At 41.2% G+C, this 19,706-nt stretch overlaps 1 protein-coding gene across 1 annotated transcript; it reads right to left on the minus strand.

Moving 5' to 3' along the window:
• Positions 1-780: 780 nt before the first annotated feature.
• Positions 781-4,085, minus strand: LOC134463394 (olfactomedin-4-like). Its single transcript, XM_063216600.1, has 5 exons — positions 3,997-4,085; positions 3,553-3,675; positions 2,522-2,740; positions 2,047-2,200; positions 781-1,610 (listed from the first exon to the last, which is right to left on the minus strand). The coding sequence occupies exons 1-5, from the start codon at positions 4,051-4,053 to the stop codon at positions 781-783; spliced, it is 1,383 nt and encodes a 460-aa protein (XP_063072670.1). The 5' UTR covers positions 4,054-4,085.
• Between the last annotated feature and the right edge of the window lie 15,621 nt (positions 4,086-19,706).

Here is a 19,706-nt window from a genome sequence, read left to right on the forward strand (position 1 = left end):
AAGTAACACATTCTGTGATGAAGCGATGAATGGTGTGAGTAAAGGGAATTTGAAGAAAATGCTATGGACGTAATAAAAATGCAAGACAGCTAAATAAATAAGTGGTAGCAGGCATAACAAACCTCACCTCAGAAGTTTGTCATGACCTTCTCTTTCAAGGAGCAGGACGTTAGGTAGGCCATGTGGAAATACGGTAGACAGTACACTAACAAGTCCACAACATACGAGGGCGACGACTAACTTTTGGGGCCAGGAGAGAGTCACTTGGAGAGAGGTTCTGGATTCCAATTAGCGGACTCATTGCTCACATTGCTGAACAAGAAAAAAAATCATGCATGATGAGACAACATGGTTCCCAAGCTTAATGCAGGGATTGCTCAGGGTGTATGTAACTACATTTACAGTAAAAAAAAAAAAAAAACTTTGGAAAATGTGTGTTAACATTTGTTTGTCATTGTAACATTTTCATGCTTAATTTGAATGCCCCATGGCCCCATTAACCCAATTAACCCATTACATTTGTTTACGAATTTGAAGGTAGTGGCAGACATCTCTCTGCCATCAGCAGCTCATCGTTTTACCCTCTGCACGTAGACAGGAAATAAAATGAAGGATACAGTACTTTTGTTTTTGAACATAGTGTACAGTATTTGGAAGGAAAATGACAACAGTGGACAACAAGAATAACACCATTCCATTAGTTCAACTGCTTATTTTAATATGAGTTCAACAGCACAACATATCGAGCAAAAGCTGATCCAAACGAGTACATAAACAAACTCATTCAAAAATGACATCATAGGAGATAGCATATGCATTGGCATAAGCATACAGCCTGTGGTCAGAGGGGTTATAATTTAGAGACTGTATATTAGTCTGCATCTTCTTGAAGCTGATGTCCAGATCATAGCGTTCCACACCAGTGCGTGTGTCAAAGGAGTAGAATACCTCTTCTGTCTCCTTGTCCACATACCGAGTGGCGTAGAGAACTCCACATGCCATAAAGGTGTTGGTGGCTGTGCGTTTGTGCAGGGAGGTTTTCAACGTGCGTCCTAACTTGGGGACATCACCAGACTCAACCTGACTTAGCATAACGTTACCATAGGACTCTTCTGAGGCGTAGGCCACCCAAACACCAGAATCGTCTGTCATCAGGTCCAGATCTGTGTAGACGTAGCACGCCCCTAAGTGGCAAAAAGGGAACTTGTTGTTGATGCCAGTATTCGCTGGCAGGGCCGCTGTGGTAATCTCACGTGACGTGACGTTGAAGCGGCAGACAGAGGGGGTGTTGTAGCAGCCGTAGTAGAGGGCGTCACCGTACATCACCACATTGGGCCCCTGGATGGTGTTGGTGGTGGGGTTGTCATTGGATATGGAAATAACCATAGAATCTACACCAGCAACTAGAGCACTAAAGCTTCTATACAGGAGGACATAGTTTGCAAAGACATCACTGCTTGTCAGTGCTACCAGCCAGTACCAGTTCTCCCTTCCAGGACCAGGCTGTGGGTCTTGGCCCCAGGATCCATAGTAATAAGAGGTGCCATACTCTGTAATGGTGTACGTACTCGGACCATTCACCTGTGCAAGACGACGCCGTGGACAAGTTCCTGTGCAGGCAAGGAAATAAATGTATTACAGAGGGTCCACATTGTACCTTTCAAAATGATCCATATCATTTTTTTAAATAACCAGTTAGACTAAGCCCATTTCTTTCAGCCTTCAAGAAGCAAATAAAGACTCTTCTCTTTCGTGACTATCTACCACACTAATGCTTGAGCTGACCCCGTCCCCAGCCTGACTCTATGGCATGATGTGTATGTGTGTACTCTACTTAACCCTGTACTAATATACTTAAACGAAAAAGGCTAACCCTACTTAGCATCTACACTTATTGTTCTGTATATTTCCTGTGCACGTCGTATCTGCTAGTGATGCTGGCTATGACTATGTTCTCGATTGTAAGTCGCTTTGGTTAAAAAGCGTCTGCCAAGTGCAATGTAATGTAATGTAAAAGGTATAGGGGTGTGGTTTGTCTTGGTGTACCTGGGGGCAGGGTTGGAGGAGGGGGTGTGGCCTGAAGTTCCTCATGGCACTGGGCCAGACTCCTCTGCAGTCCTTTGTTCTCCTCCAGCTTCTGAATGATCTGCATTTGGTCAAACTCCTCAAGCTGTTTCAACTCCTCTGTCAACTGCTGCACCTGGAGTTTTCAAAAAGGCCTTCTTAAAAGGGTTTGTAAAATGTATAAGACAAAAAAAAAATCTTGGTTGGTTTTCTGCCTGTTTCACAATAAAGTGGTCTAATTACAAATGGTAACTCAATCCTCACAAAGAAGGAAGCTGAGTGTGATATCAGTTGAATTGGAGTTCCCAATCCATTGGTAAATTGCTAACCTGTTCAAGTTAAGCATGTAGCTGTTTAACAGTGGACTATACTGACCTTCGTAGAGTATACAACACAGCACATGCATAAACTATTATGTTATAATAATGCCCCTCTATTGGCAAATTGTGCAACTCACTGTAGCAGTGACATTCGTGCTCAGACTCAGGTGCATGTTATGTGTGGTGTTGAGCCTGTTGATGAGCTGCAGTATCTCGGCCAGCTCCAGCTCGATGATCCTGAGAGACACGGCTCCATACAGACCACCATCATCCTCCTGCTCCAGCACAGACACCTCATCCTGCAGCTGCAGCAGACGCTTATGCAGACCCAGACGCAGGGAAGCCTCCTCAGACACCTGGAGAGAGAGGAGGGGGGGAGGGCGGGGCGGGGTTACAAAGAAGAGTAGGCAAGAAACTTGATTTGGTCAAATAAAATATAAAGCAAAGGGAATACGTTAGACGGCTAAATAACAGATAAAATACACCTTTATGTAATGTGCACATTAAACAATCTATCATGTTGGCCCAGTCGCCCAGTCAAACGGCTGGGCACTGGACTGCTATACGGGCGATCTGTATGATTTATTTGGCAATCCTTCCCGGTCTCTCTCTCCCCTCATTTCCTGTCTCTCCCACTGTCCTATATCAAAAAATAAACTAGAAGCACTCAGAGAGCGCAAACCGCCGCCATGGCCATGGGGTCACTGATGCCATAACATGATCCAGATCACCACCAAAATTTAATCACTTGTTCCTTTTGTCATTTCCAACAACTCCACACAAACTTCTCATCAACATGTGTTTGTAACTTTTGGAGTTTTCCTGCTGACAGACAGACAAACCAACGCGACCGAAAACACAACCTCTTTGGTGGATATGAAATTTCCCAAAATATATATCTAAATTAAAAACCCTTTCTGCCATATTAATGATTTTTTAAAAATATATAATTGCATTACATTACATGTGGCAGCTTTTAACCAAAGAGTCAGGAGATACTGTAATAGAGGTGATGAAGCGCTGGAAGTATCATCGTCACAGTAACATCAAGGTCTTCAAAGCAGTTGTTGACTGACGCATGAATGTTGATGCAACACAAGCAAGATTTAACATGTTTGTAAATGTAATGTAAAATGGCTCTGGTCTATGACATTCGACATGTAGATACCTTTGCAGACTGTATTTTCTGATTGCATGCCACAGCGGAGGTCTCCATACTCAGCAGTTTGTCTTTGGGGAAAGGCTTCTCTCCACTGGTCAACTCACAGGCACAGTCAGTGGCCATAACACCCTGCAGAGCATCAGTCAGTTGTGAAAGGTTTCTCATCAGTTTGTTAGCTATAAACAGTAATGTAGTACATTTTTCACTACATTAAATCCTGCCGACAAATTACTGAAATCCAACTTTCATGGCTAAATAAACCAGACAAAATGTTGAGCAACCTTTGATTGATGAATTAATAAAAAAAGGGGGGGAAGGGGGGGGGGGGGGGGGGGTTGTGATCAACCTGTAATTGAAAGCCAGACTCATTTTAGCAGATTGGCACATTTTTTATGTACAAAAAAATGTCACATTTAATAATCTTTAAAAGAAGTATATATTCGTTTTTACCTGCACAATGAACAGACTTAAAAACAAAAAAAATGTTTTCCACTTGGACAGACACATTCTGATCCTGATGCGATGACAGGTGGCAGAAGTTAAGTTCCTCTTCAGGATGCAGACCCCTTCTAATAACCTCCCAAACCTTGCACAGCAGACAATATAACAGAGGAAATGCAGAAAAAAATGAGTTTTGAAACCACAAAAGGAGGTACTCTGATAAATTTAACATGCCTGATGACGACTAAAAAGTTGCTGACATTTATGAAGTTGTGACCGGAAAAAAGTTTTCTTTTCCTCTTTTCCCATCATTTCAACGTATGTAAAATGTATATTGTTCCTCATTCATATGCTTATTTCGCTTTGTCAGTCCTTCAAATAGAACAGAACATGGCGTTCCAGCACAAAAGCCTGGCCTCATATGAGATTAACATATTAAATTGATCCATTTAGGCAAAATTGTATCCTTTTTCGACAGCCACGACAAATAAATTGACTCACAGCAGAGAAAGTTTATTGAGTGCTTGGAGTGTTTATAAGGGCAGTGGGCCTTCAGACCAAAATGAAACAAGAGCAATCAGAGATGGTAACACCCCCCCCCCCCACCCCCATTGCCTTGCATGTGCACACACACACACAAACAGACAGGCAGGGTCACTAAAATACCAGGCCTGACCCCTTCCGGAGTAGCAGGTAAAAACTAAATCATAGAAAAGGTAGGTAGGTATTTAGATACATAGCCTCTTAGGGCTGTATTATCCCACCCGTGTAAGTAAAAAAAGCGTGAAACAGCGCCTCCCCGCTTACTCAAATGTGTGTTTATGCAGGATTTGACCAGTATTCTTTTTTTTTTGTTTAGCTTGTTTCCTCTTCCCTTTGTTAGTCTGTCCCTCCCAGATTCACACTGGATCCGATCCCCTTTAGCTCCCGGTACTAGTCCAGCCCTAGGCTACTGGCCCCTTATGATCGAGCTTCCAGGGTACGCAGCCTCCTTTTTGAAACAGTCACTTGAGTGTGTAGTGGAAGTGTGCGAGCTCTATCTGAGTCAGTGTGTGAGACTCTTGACTGTCTGCCACCTTACAGGTTTATTTGCCCCACTTGTGTGTAACAGGGGTTGCAGTGCTAAATACTTTGGACTATTTGTGTTCTGCCTTAGGGGTCATTTCCCTTCACATGTGTATTACGAGGCTGGCCCAGACTGTTCCCTCTGTTCGGCCCAGTAGGCTAGCGCCGACCCGGGCATTGTAGGAACCAGTGTGTCTTTGTCCAAACTTTCCCCCAATGTATTTGTTTATTTATGTTTAACCTGTTGCAACACCTCTGGCAAATTTTAATGTGTATTTAATAAAACCAGTATTTTTATACTTTTCCTAATTACCGTTGTGTGGATTTTTGGGACAGAGTTCCCCTTGCTCTCAAAGTGTGAATTCAAGGGGTGGCGTAGTCTTTACTGCAGGGGGCGCTACATCTACAAAGTCTACTGTAGGGGGCGCTACATTTACAAGCATCAAAGGGCTGTAGTAAGGTCAAGCGCCACTATGAGGCAAAATGTAATAGCCTATTGCATTTGATGCTCGCTTGGCTCGCATTTTGAACATTTTACAAGGTATGCTGTGTTGATGTTCCTTACCGTCAGCGTGAGTCCAAATCGAAATTCAATTTTCTGTTGTTGAATTTCTAAACTACACAGTTCCACAAAAACATTCTACATTAACTGTGGCAAAATATGACTAGCTGCCCAGAACATATTCTCATATCGGTAACCTTACAAACAAAAGCAAGCAATTAATAATTAATCAGTATGAGGATCATATCATGTTGTGCCCACGGACTGCAACCAAAACCAAAACCACTTCGTTGCACCATGCGCAAGTGGATAAGGCGTCAGACTAAAGAATGCTGTTCCAGTCGTCTGGACAGCCACCCCAATGTAGGCTTATTCAAAAACAACCTTCACCATTTTTACGATGGTGTAGCCACGTTAAGTAAAGGCTTTTTATTGCAACTCCTCCACTTTTGTGATTTATTTGAACTCGTGCATATGTGCATGTAGCCTATTAAACTTTCTGGACTGATCCCCAACATACAAAGCCACCATCGACCTATTGAGGCAGGCAACAGGTCGTCCTATCTGTTTTTGTAAGACACAAAATATTTTCTGAATCTCATTACAGCTAAACGTAAAAAGGTAGGCCTACATATCAGAGCATGTCTGACATTTCGCTTCTGGTCTCTATTACACCCCATCAACTGCGTGTTTAAGTCCTGGCTTGACATTGCATGCCCATGCGCAATTCCCATGTCTGCGACAGAATATAAAGTATTTTCATGACGATCGATTTCCTTGTTCATTCTTCAGCATGCATGCAAGTGTCATATGCTGACGGACAGCTGAGATCCACATATTTCCAATAGTATTAATATCACGTCGCTGCTGTACAGAGAAGCGGAGAAGCGATTTTAATAGTCAGCGAATACAATGTGTTACTGTGGGATTAAGAGGCAAAGATCAGCACTTTAAATCAACACACCAAACTCAATTTTTAACAAAACGTTTCATATTGATTATTTCACCCAACCTGTTGCTGCGCTCCCAAACGCCAAGCTACAGTTCCCGCGGAAGGGACACATTGCGTTGCCATCTCATTATCACACCTCCACTACTCGCCTTGTGTTTGTGAAAAGGAGTGGAGGTTAGATTTTGAAATGTTTTTGCATGATCGCTTTTGGTACGTGGTTTTAAATTCAAAGTTAAAGTTCAGTTTTGGATTTCAATGGACTGCCGCTGTTTTCACATGGTTGATCTGAAAATCCATGCTCTGCGGTTTGTTGGTAGCCACAACTGATGAACTCGGAGAAGACTCATCCCCACATTTAGCATATATCACGCCCATGTTGGGCTTGCATGCTACACATTGACTTTCACTAGCTTAGCGACATGCTCCCTCTTTTAACTTGTCTTAAAGCAAGACAACGGCTTACATGAAAAATAAGACACTTTACCACCTTTATAAACCCTGGCCAACGAGTTTAACTGTATTAAGCCCCAAAATAGTGGCATACCCCTTTAGGTGGTGACGGGAAAATTCCGCCCTATTTGATGAAAATACTCAACTACGGTACACGATAACAATGTTGTTATAACATTACTGAGAGCTTTAAAGGCCAACTTCCGATAAAACACAGTTTTACTCACTCCTTTTGAAGATCGGACGGTCACCCCAAGTTAAACTCACTTGCAAGGCTCTCATAGCGGTGCGTCACCTCGCCTGGCTGTGTTTCCCGGTGTTTCCCAATTGACATAAATAATGCAGAGAAACGAGCGAATCACGAAAGCCTTTCTGTGTTTCGTCACGTCGAAAGAAGGCGTTGGCCACAAAGGTTTATGTCGACCCATTTTTCTAAAAACATGTCGAGTAATTTTTTTCTGCTTGTTTTCAATACAAGCAACGTCTGGTGGCCCGAAATCTAGCTTAGCTTAGCTTTCAGCTGGTTGCTACTCTCAGGTACACACACAGCACAAAGCCTCATCCATAGAGCAAGCCCACTCTGGTTGCTCCATGCCTGCAGCTCTCCTAGGGGTCGCTGTCGAAAGAGCACAGCCCTGAATGGAGCATGCACGCCTCCGTTGGCGCCCCTATAGTGCAGTACCACCCGGAGAAGTGGCGACTCTGTTTCCCATTACATTCTCTCCAAGAACAGGAGGACTGAGCCAATCAGAGACGCATTTCCACGAGAAACACGGAACACCCTCTCGTTTCTCCACAAGCCACCTTGCTGGCTTGCAAAAACGGCTTGAAACAAAGCAACCAGAACGTTTTTTAAAACAGGACCAACGCGTAACACATTCAATAACAATGGGGAACACAGCAATATTAATCAAATGACATAGGGTCTGGGGTTAAGATGTCCCTTAGAAATTTGGTTAAACTTAACTCCAGCAGTTACTATGGGGCGCCGTTTGTAAAGCTGACTGTGCTGAAAATTTCAGCAACATTTTGTCACATTTAGCTTAAAACAGTGTTATAAAATGGTGTGAATTTTTCAGACTCCCCTTTTTACACATTTAGAACAATAAATGTTAAATCTAAATAATGTATCCAAATGTTAAATATAAATGTAAATAATATATAAAAATGTTAAATCTAAATGTCAAATCTAAATAATAAATCTAAATCTAAATATTAAAATCTAAATGTTTAATCTAAATGTTAAATCTAAATCTAAATGTTAAATCTAAATGTCAAATCTAAATAATAAATCTAAATGTTGAATTTAAACTTAAATCTAAATGTGAAATGTAAATCTAAATGTTAAATCTAAACTTACTTACTTAATCCTCTTCTTCCCGGATGGGAAATAAGGCTTCGACGACTCGACGCCATTCATCTCGCTGTTGTGCTAGTCTCTGTGCCTCGCCCCATGTAAGCTTCATCTCCTTCAGCTCCCCTTGAACTGTTCTCTGCCAGGTGTTCTTTGGCCGCCCAGGCTTACGTTTTCCCGGTGGTGTCCATCTTAACGCTGCCTTTGGTATCCTCTCGTTTTCCATTCTTAGAACATGGCCTAGCCATCTGAGTCGCCTGAGTTTTATTTCAAGGACCACATCTCTGCATCCTGTTTTGGTGTACAGCTCCTTGTTTGTTATTTTGTTGGGCCAGAAGATTCGGCAGATTTTTCTAAGGCACCCATTGTGGAAGGCACTGATTTCATTCATGTCCCCTTTAACCACTCGCCAGCATTCAGAGCCGTACATAAGGACAGATTTCACGCAGCTGTTGTAGAGCTGAATCTTGGTCCTGAGATGGTACTGTCGGGACTTCCAGATTGGCTGTAGTCTTGCGAATGCCCCACAAGCTTTTGAGAGCCTTGCTTGAATGTCTTTTTTCGCTCCATTGTCCTTGCTGATGAGGCTCCCCAGGTATGTGAAGTCCTCTGCAAACTCGAGTGGCACGCCATTGATGGTGATAGGTGTAGGGTTGGTGGTGTTTATGCACATGACTTGTGTCTTTGTGGTGTTAATGTTCAGACCTGTCTGTTTTGCATATTTACTCAGCCTATCCGTTTTCTCTTGCAGGTGATCTCTCCTTGAGGACAAGACTGCTAGGTCGTCCGCAAAGTCGAGATCCTCTAAATGGGAGAAAGGCGTCCACTGAATTCCTCTGCGCATGTCCGATGTAGTGTTACGCATGATCCAGTCGAGGGTAACTAGGAACAGAAAGGGGGAGAGGATGCAGCCCTGCCGTACACCTGATTCTACTGGAAACCATTCCGAGAGTGTCTTGTTGTTAATGATCACACTACATTCAAAACATAAACATTAACATTAAATCTAAATGTTAAATCTAAACCTAAATCTAAATCTAAATGTTAAATCTACATCTTACATCTAAATATTTAGATTTAGATTTAACATTTAGATAAGTTAAGTTACAAACACAAAAATGTTTAATCTAAATGTTAAATCTAAATGTTAAATCTAAATCTAAATATTTAAATTTAACATTTAGATTTGACATTTAGATTTAACATTTAGATTCAATATTCAGGTTTAGATTTAACATTTAAATTTAAATTCCACATTTAGATTGAAGTTTATATTTAACATTTGAATTTAGACTTATTATTTAGATTTGACATTTAGATTTTACATTTAGATATATTATTTAAATTTAGATTTAACATTTAGATATAACATTTAGATTTAACATTTAGATTCAATATTTATATTTAATATTTAGATTTAAGATTTATATTTAACATTTAGATTTAGATTTAGATTTATTATTTAGATTTGACATTTAGATTAAACATTTTTATATATTATTTAGATTTATATTTAACATTTAGATACATTATTTAGATTTAACATTCATTGTTCTAAATGTGCAAAAAGGGGAGTATGAAAAATTCACCCCGTTTTAAAAACACTGTTTTAAGCTAAATGTGACAAATTGTTGATGGAATTTCAGCTAAATGTGACAAAATGTTGCTGAAATTTTCAGCACAGTCAGCTTTACAAACGGTTCCCCATAAGTTACTGCTAAGGATTTTCGAAGGGCACATCACTAGATTTCATCAGAAAGCCTTCTGTGGCGCAGCATGCTAAGCCCCCCACCTTTGAGCTTGCCTTGTTATTTATTATACCTTGGGAAAAAAAACATTAATTTGCCAGGAACCGAAGGATTATCTACCTTCGAATTGTAATTACTCGTTTTAAAACTGGTAGGCTAACTTGCATCAGCACATTACCAGTAGCTAACACAGCTAAAGTCAGATGTTTGTGCCGTTTCAGATCTTTAAACCGTAATATCACTTTACCATTTAATTACAGACTGTATATTAGACTGGGGGGAGGTCTACATACACCTGTCAAAAAAGTTGCAGGTGGTTGTCCAGCTTGCACAGCATCGGTAAGTATTTACACCACAGCCCGTATTACACTTCACTAGCTAGCGAGCTGTTTTGGATGTGTCAGATGTGTTTCAATGGAGCCCTATCTCTGTCATTTCGTGAAGTATTCACGAAAAAAATAACTTTAATTTTCGTGGTGCATTCACGTTATTGCCCGTTTTTCGTGGTTGGGCAACGCTTCCGCTGCCTATTCATTTGAATTGCCCAACTGCTGCCTAGCGACTCGTGGTCGGTATTTTCAGCTCATGTTGTTGCTATGGTTATCCAAGCGTCTACCCTAACCCTAACCCTAACCCTAACCCTAAACCTAACCCTAACCCTAACCCTAACCTTAACCCTACTTAACCCTAAACCTAACCCTAACCCTAAACCTAAACCTAACCCTAACCCTAAATTGCTTGTTTGAAATGTTTGATTACCATGTGACGGTACCGAAAGGGCGTCAAACTAGTGGGTCGCTAGGCAGCAGTCGGGCAATTCAAATGAATAGGCAGCGGAAGCGTTGCCCAACCACGAAAAACGGGCAATAACGTGAATGCACCACGAAAATTAAAGTTATTTTTTTCGTGAATACTTCACGAAATGACAGAGATACGGTTGTTCAATGGGCTCGTTCATGATGGTGCAGGATGTGGGCATATATGCAGCGTGCGTGCACAGGCAAAATTACAATGTATTCTGGTTAAAAACACAGCCGGTTACTAATAGCCACCCTACTTCGTATTCACCATATCATACAGAATATTACAGTGGTTTCCGAGAGATCCATATGGATCTCTATGGATGCAATAATCTGGAAGTTATATCCTTCTGTTTTCTTACAGGTTGGGCGGTTGCGAGTCAGTCTCCGTTAGCATCTACTAGGGTTGTAAATCACAGCCTCCATGACGATACATCGATTTCTTGAGGCAGTTATTCGATTATTTTCGATACTTAAGAATGCCCCATGATACGATTCGATCGGCGGCTGTAGGATTGATGCATATCAATTATTATTTACACACCAAGCATCTACGTACGTACCTAACGAAATCCAATCAGCTAATGAAGAACTCAGAGCAGCTAACACAGTCTTGTGGACTAACGTAGGGTAGTGGACTAACGAAAGACTGACAGATCGTAAAATAGGTAGAGCGACGTCATATGTAGATAATACAACATATCTGCCTTCGTCGTTTGTGAGGATTGTTTATCCTATTATATCGAATTATATCCAAAGTAATGGCAGCAACTGTAGAGCTCCATAGGACCCCATTAATTCTGACTGGCTCTGCACTCGCCCAGGAGCGCTGCCATGGAGTGCGGTACCATCCAGAAAAAGTCATCACTGAATATGCATTCTGCAGAATTTCAAACAGGGCCAATACAGCTCCAGGCCTTTTTATTAGAATACCATGAAAAAGTTGATTTATTTCCATAATTCCATCAATAATGTTAATCCGTCATGGACTGTAGATTCATGGCCCAGTTTTTTAACTATTCCAATCATTGATTTTTTTTCTTTTTATATACGTTGGCCTTCCAGCTAAAAAAAAACATGAATTGGGGAATTCGCATTATTAGAATATTGTTATAAAATCACAGTGTGGGGCACCAGGTCAACAAACAAGAACAGCTGACAGCAAAGCATCAAGGATATCTGGGCTTCCATAACTCCCATGCACTGTTTTTGCCATTGACTTCAATGTTAAACGCATCATGGCCATTATGAAGACAGAGAATGTCCTAACCAAGTATTGACCATTGCATGTTATGTAGAAAGTACCAAATTTCAACTGATTTAATGTGACCCGAATTTTGATGAAGAAAAATGTGATTTTATAACAATATTCTAATAATGTGAATTCCCCAATTCATGGTTTTTTTGAGCTGGAAGGCCAACGTATATAAAAAGAAAAAAATCAATGATGGGAATAGTTAAAAAACTGGGCCATGAATCTACAGTGCAGTCCATGACAGTTTAACATTATTGATGGAAATATGGAAATAAATCAACTTTTTCATGGTATTCTAATAAAAAGGCCTGGAGCTGTATGTCAGATCATTTACTCGGTAATATCCCCTTTCAAACTTTCATGTTTTTTAATGTAGGCCTACAAACAAAATAACATTTGCATCCATTAAGTCTTTTTTTAGAAGAGAATTATGTGTTCACTTCAGCTTAAAATTGTTTTACTTAGAGACACATTCTGATTCTGATGCGATGACAGGTTAAGTTCCTCTTCAGGATGCAGACCCCTTCTAACAACCTCCCAAACCTTGCACAGCAGACAATATAACAGAGGAAAAGAAGAAAAAATGAGTTCTGAAACCACAAGATGTACTCTGAAAAATGTAACATGGCTGATGGTGACTATATACACTGATAAAAATGATTTTGAGGGGCAGTACATTTCACTGACAAAAAATTTATATTTTTTACCCCAACAAATTAGGTTGCTGAGGTTACTCTGATGCAAGGGGTATAATATACTCACTCTACCTATAAATAAGGAGTAGGACTTGGTACTGGTGAGAAATGACTAAACTATACCTAATTTGCATTCATACGCTATAACTAATACTAATGGCTAGTGTCGAAACTACCTATAAATGACTAAACTTTACCCAATTTACATTCCAACACTGTAACTAATACTATTGGCTAGTATGATCCAAACCGTCTCTGTCAAAACTACCTATTGAAATTGGTTAAGGCCCGCAAATGCGCATTGCTTTCTGGGACTTCATTGGAAGAAGAATCAACCGGCGACTGTGGCGAGCCTCGCCGCGGATGAAGTTAACTTCCAATGGACGGGACAGATTCAGAAGGTAAGCTGACCAGTCGTGCATTAAACATGGGATACAAAACATGAACAATGATCAAAAGGAAACTAAATCACGCTGGAGTTGTAGTTGGCTCGTAATGACTGGCTGACTGTGACTAAGGCAGCTGCTATCAGCAACGCACTGGGCAGACAGGTCAATGGACCATGTAAGCTGCCGTTCAAACTTCGTTTGGAAAAGGCAACAAGTAGCCTATGCGCTGTGTTCAAGATGAACGGATAGCACTACCAATGTCAAAATGTTGTAGAATGAAACCCACTGCAGCCGAGTTTTTTTCCATTCTCAAATGTTGCCTTGTTGGCTCGTTTTGGCGCGCAGACTGGGACTGGCTGCTGGTGGTGATCTGACCTCGTGTGTCGTTCTACAATTTGTTGCTGAATGTTCCATCCACGGCCACTTGATGCTCTGCATCACTCGAAAGCACGGAGGAGAAAATTCTACAAGATAGCCTCCATTTTTGCTTTCACACAAGGCTGTAGTGTGATAATCTTACATGCACCTAAATGACTGTGCTCGTAGACAGACTATGAACGGCACATTACTTCACTAAATTAAATGAAGATAAAACTGAAGTGTTGCTCATTGGGCCTAAGAAAAAACGTGCAAAACTCCACTCAAGCCTAGGTGACCTAAGCATACACATTAAAGATAAGGTTACTAGCCTAGGTGTGGTCATAGACTCGGATTTGAGCTTTGAGCCTCACATCAACAAGATAACAAAATCTGCTTTTTTCCATCTTAGAAATGTCAACAAAGTGCGCGGCTTGGCCCCCCGACAAGACGCTGAGAAACTTATTCATGCCTTTGTCACCAGTAGGATAGACTACTGCAATGCTCTTTTCTCCGGTCTCCCAAAAAAATTAATTGACAAATTGCAACTCATTCAAAATTCTGCGGCAAGAATCCTAACAAGAACCAGAATGAGAGAGCACATCTCTCCTGTCTTGGCAGACCTGCACTGGTTACCTGTCTCATACAGAATCGACTTTAAGATTCTGCTCACAGTATTTAAAGCATTAAATGGACTTGCCCCTAGCTATATCTCAGACATGCTCTCTTTTTATGCCCCTGCTCGAGCTCTCAGGTCCACTGATGCCAAGCTGCTAAGGACCCCCACCCCCCCGCAGAAGAAGATCGGCGACGCCGCGTTTGCCTGCTATGCGCCCAAGAGATGGAACGCCCTCCCCATCGAGATCCGATCAGCCACCTCCGTCGACTCCTTTAAGAAGCAGCTGAAGACCCACCTCTTCATCCTTGCCAACTCCTAGCTGCCAAGGCGTCATAGTGTCCCAGCCGCCGCAGCGCCCTTACTACTCGCAATCCAGCCCTGGCAGGGGGCTCCCCTAGGTGGCCGCTGGTCTCTGCCTGAGGTTTCTTCCTGACTACAGGGGGTCTTTTTTCTCAGACCTCACTGAGCTTTTTTTTCCCCTCACAAACTATAAAGCAAGCGAAAGGGAGTTTTTCCTCACCCCTGATGCCACCAGGGGCCGCACCTGAGCGCCCAATCTCTGTGTGACTATCTATGACTTATGATAGGCCCAGCCACTATGGACCTTACACATCTAAGAATCCTGGTCCTAACCTACGTTGACCTTATGACTCTACATTCTCTGTCCATCTCTTCTTCCTCTGCCTTCCTGCTTTTTCTGCCTCTCCTCTATACCTCTCCTTTTAAATCTATCTCTAACAATGTTTTTTCCCATTTGTTAAGCACTTTGAGTTACATGCCTTGTATGACACAGTGCTATACAAATACAATTATTATTATTATTATTATTATTACTATTTCATTCTCCACAATAAATCCATTCAACATGGAACGGCTACATTTTTGAATGGTCACTCACTGAATCCTTCATCGTAGCCTAAGTCTTTCAACAGTTCCCGTCGCGAATCGTCCTCTTTGAATGTGGTTTTAAAAATGTGTAAATTCCTATGGTCACCAAGTTTTCAAATCAATGAAATGCGCGACGAAATGCTTCATATCAACTGTCAAAGCAGTGTGCGTAAACAGTCATCATTCTGGGATGCCTCCGTGCCGAGTCAACTAAATACTTTTTTGTATTATTAATCATAATCGTAGACATTCTTAGTTTGAATGACAGTTTGAAGATGGGGAGCGAGACAGACGGTGTGTGCATGCCGGGTGCCTGCCTGTGTTACTGGGAAGGGAGAGGGGGAGCGAGAGGAATCGATCATCAAATAACTTTTTAAACAACGCTACCCTAGACATGATAAATCCTGCTGAGCATAAACGCTAACAAAGGATCAACCCGTTAACATTGCGAGGAGAAATTGATTAGTTTGTTGTAAATGTATCATAGTAAGTAGTCCTATGTAGACCAACACGCCCTTATGTTACTCTGAGTAGCCTAGTGGTGAGAGGAGGTTTTTGGCGAGGGACCTCCCAATGTGCTCATCCACAGTCATAACATCACCTAAGATGAAGTCAGTTATTTTTTTGTTGGACATTGCAAACTCAATCTCAGGGTTACGATAGTTTGATGGTTGCTTCATAGTCGAAGGACTCGCTATGAACAGACACGCGCAGGTTCCATAAGCACAGCCCTTCTCTCTCTCTCTCTCTCTCTCTCTCTCTCTCTCTCTCTCTCTCTCTCTCTCTCGCTCTCTCTCTCTCTCTCTCTCTCTCACTGGTCTCCGCAGTCCGCACACACTTCAGTTGTACCGAAGTGATGACGTTTGACATTAGGAAGGGCAGTCCAACGAAAAGAGACCGGTAGCCTATATTTTCATAACTAGTATAAAAAAGTGAAACAAATGCTTCAAAACGGATAGCAATTGCAAGGGGTAGAAATGTTTACTTAAGAATCGAGTGTAAAAGTACAACTTCTTAAACTTTATCCATGTCAAATTATTCACAATGTTTTGTGCATAATGAAGGTGTTCTGCTTCTGCCTACTGCAGGAGTTGAGAAAAGGCGGTAACTGCTTACCTCTCATGTAAGCTATAGCCTATGTGGTGTGTGGCAAGTAAAGCATATTAATATGTGTTTCAGGCAGTGGTTGCATCTTTTATATGCATGGTTGTCCTGAAGTCATTCTGGAACAGGGTAAGTCGCCGACTTCAGAAAAATAAACAGACTTAAAGGCCATAACACTGTCATGTTATTTGTTTATGAATAGCCATTTTCACTCACTCAGGCTTGCTGTCCTTGTTGCACTGTGCACTGTGTAGGGTGAGTAGATTTTGCAACTGTGGTGCCTAATTTGATCTTTTCATGAATATTTACTAAATAATAAACTCATATTTACAGTTATTATATATTATTATTATATACTATTATAACTAATATTGCAATTTGCGCAGTCATAGAGAATATTTTGAATTTGATGGTGGTGGTAAGAATCGGTGAAAAAGATTTATGACTGGGCCGCATGAATTATGGAAAGAGACTGCCAAATACATTTCACAGTGCACCCAGAGAGAGTAGAGAGAGAGAGGTTCCATTGGCCCATTGTTTCCTGGTTCTATTATGGCCCCCCTTAGGCAGACCTAGGCAGACCTAAGGACTGTTCTATTCATTGTGGGAGCATTATGACACACCCCTTTAGGCAGACCGGAACCTGGTCGCGTTAGGTGCCCATAGAAACCTATTATGTTGGCATATCTCTATATACTTAAAGAATCTCTGGTGCACCTTTGAGGTCAATAGATCCCTTTACTGTTTGCATACAGATGTGACATAATCAAGCTGCGCTCTCATTGTTGGAGCACAATGGACCATGTATGCACATTTGTAAAGAAACTAGCCAGGTGTTATTTCTGAAATAAGCAAATGGATGGTCACGTTAACTTCAGATATGAAGTGGGCATCGCTCATTCCTTATGGTGGCCTCAGTCCAGTCGTTCTTAAATTTCTTGAAACAAACTCCGATGTTCTGAAACAGCCTATTCCCGTAGGTTCTTTTTGGGGTCTCTATTTAAAAAAAGGACGGCAGGTCTTCTCTCTTTAGGGTCTGCACTGTCTGTGTGTGTGTTTGAGTCAACAATGCGTGAGCAGTCTGATGACTTAACTTCTATGTGAAGCTGTCAAGAGCTGTGTAGAGGGCAAATACACTGTGGATTGGTCACAACTGTTACTAATAACTCAACCCCTTTACTTTTTCAGCTCTAGACAGATGACCAAAACAGACCATAGAATGTACCTTTAAAAAAAAGTTTAACCAATGAGTATTCTTAATAGTGTATCTTGTCACAGGGTTGTGTTCAGGTGCGTGACAACTGACAACATTGAGAAGACCCAGGAGCGGGAGAAGGGCAGCCTGATGAAAGAAGGCGACAGTGTTCTGTGGTCACACCTGAGATGATGGTCCTGAAGAGGAACGAGAGGAGATACTGGGCATAAAAATGCAGGCACTGTACGTTGTTTTTCTGTCCATTATCTTTTTTTTCTATTTTTTGGCATACTGTATTTCACTCGCATATGTAGTAATCAGTACGTGTTATTGTTAAAAGGGTCATCACAGTGGAGGACAATCATGAAAAGGTTGAGGACTTCACTGTGCCCATCCCTGAAGTCCCTCCACTCGGTGCAGCAGTTCTTTCCACCATACTGCCATGCTCTGGGTTGTCCCTGCCACCATCCACCTTTTGGGTCATCCGTGCCGCCAGCCATCCCCATGCCTGCAGCGCCTGGGTCATCCGTGCCACTCCCCACCATGCTGCCAGCCATAACTGTGCCAGCAGCACCTGGGTCATCCCTGCCACCATCCACCGTGCCTCCAACGTCCACAGCACCTCCGGTCTCTGTGAGCCAGTTCGCAGCTCTACTGGCCTCTCCAGTATACAGTATGCTGTAATTGCTAATGGTTTCTCTGAGTGGCCTGACCGGTTAATTGTCCCGTATCCCAACTATTTACCACTAAACAAGTGATTTTGTAATGAGTAGGAGATCTTTGCAATGTTATCAGTATGGTTGGACTCTGATGTTTCAATGCTGTATGTCTTCCTCAAAGAGTAAAACGAATTCTGAGTATTCTTGGATTTAGTCTTTGAAAAGTAGAGCAGCCCGCTTGTTTGAAACTGTTGTCCTGGACACCAAATAGACTGGAACTGATATCCTTTTTTATGTGTGCAGTTTAATGGTAGAACAGTATACACTTATGTGCCTTTATCAGTAACAAAGTGAAAACGGAACAAAATTTGACTATTTCTGTCAAAAATTGCTACAAATTCTACATATTGTTTATATAAACCTAGTTCTGGAGGAAGTCTGACAGTTATTGACAGCTGCCATGTCTAGCTTCCGCCTTCACGTAAATTTAAATCCCTCCTTCCCCTGTCATGCGCAAAGGCTATCCTAATTGTCCCAGCACCTCCCCCTACTCCCTCATCTCACTGGATCACCCAGCTACATGTCCCCTACACTTATAGGGTGGAAGCGGATCTCGTGCCGCATGATCTCTGCAGGGTCCCAGGACAGAGGCCAGCTAACATCGAATTATGCCGATTGCCTATGGTTACCATACTCCAGGGCAAACTCGTGAATTAAATGGTCCTGTTGTTTATGTTTGTTTACTTTTTGTGAGATAAACTGAAACATTGTGTATCTGCTCATTTTTCACATTTTCCTGTTGGCGATATCCCTTTAAATAAAACATCTTGGTTGATATGCACAGGTTTGTTGTAATTGTAATTTCCCTGGTGGACGTTTGCACAACACAGTAGAGGCAGAAAACACTGATTGTTACCTAAGTAGATTCTTCCAATGGTACATTTACTTGTGATTGAGTACAATTTCAACAGAGTCGGCTAATTATTCTGATTACTTTATTGTTGTGTTTTTCTTATTCTTATTAACCAGAGGTGAAAAGAGTACTAAAATATTTTACTCAGAGTTAAGTATTTTAGTACTCTTTTCACCTCTGGTTAATAGGAATAAGAATAACACAGCAATAAAGTAATCAGAATAATTAACAATTGATAAATAAGCAGTAATACTAAAAGGCTACATGAAATGAGTAAACGTTAACCCATTTTTATCAGCAATAGGTGTTAATAAAAAGCTACATGAAATGAGTAAATTTTAACAAAATTTTAACAGTAACAAGTGGTGATAAAAAGCTACCTCAAATGAGTAAATGTTACTCCATTTTTATCAGTAATAGGTGTTAATAAAAAGTTACATGAAATGAGTAAATTTTAACCAATTTTTAACAGTAACAAGTGGTGATAAAAAGCTACCTGAAATAATTAAATGTTACCCCATTTTTACCAGTATTTTTTACTTTGATGTGGTCAGTATAACAGAACTTCTGGAATTGGTTAATCTTAACTGAATATGTAGGGGTACGTAATACTCTATTTAGGACTGTGGAAATTGTTACACCAATTTAATTGAGTAAATCCTATAGATCTCTTTTTACGTAGTTGCTGATATGGGTGAAATTGCGACCGTCAAAAAGTTTTATTTTCCTCTTTTCCCATCATGGCATTATCTGCCAGAATATTGTACCACATAT

This window comes from Engraulis encrasicolus, chromosome 2 (genome assembly GCF_034702125.1).
Source record: "Engraulis encrasicolus isolate BLACKSEA-1 chromosome 2, IST_EnEncr_1.0, whole genome shotgun sequence".
Lineage (NCBI taxonomy): Eukaryota > Metazoa > Chordata > Actinopteri > Clupeiformes > Engraulidae > Engraulis > Engraulis encrasicolus.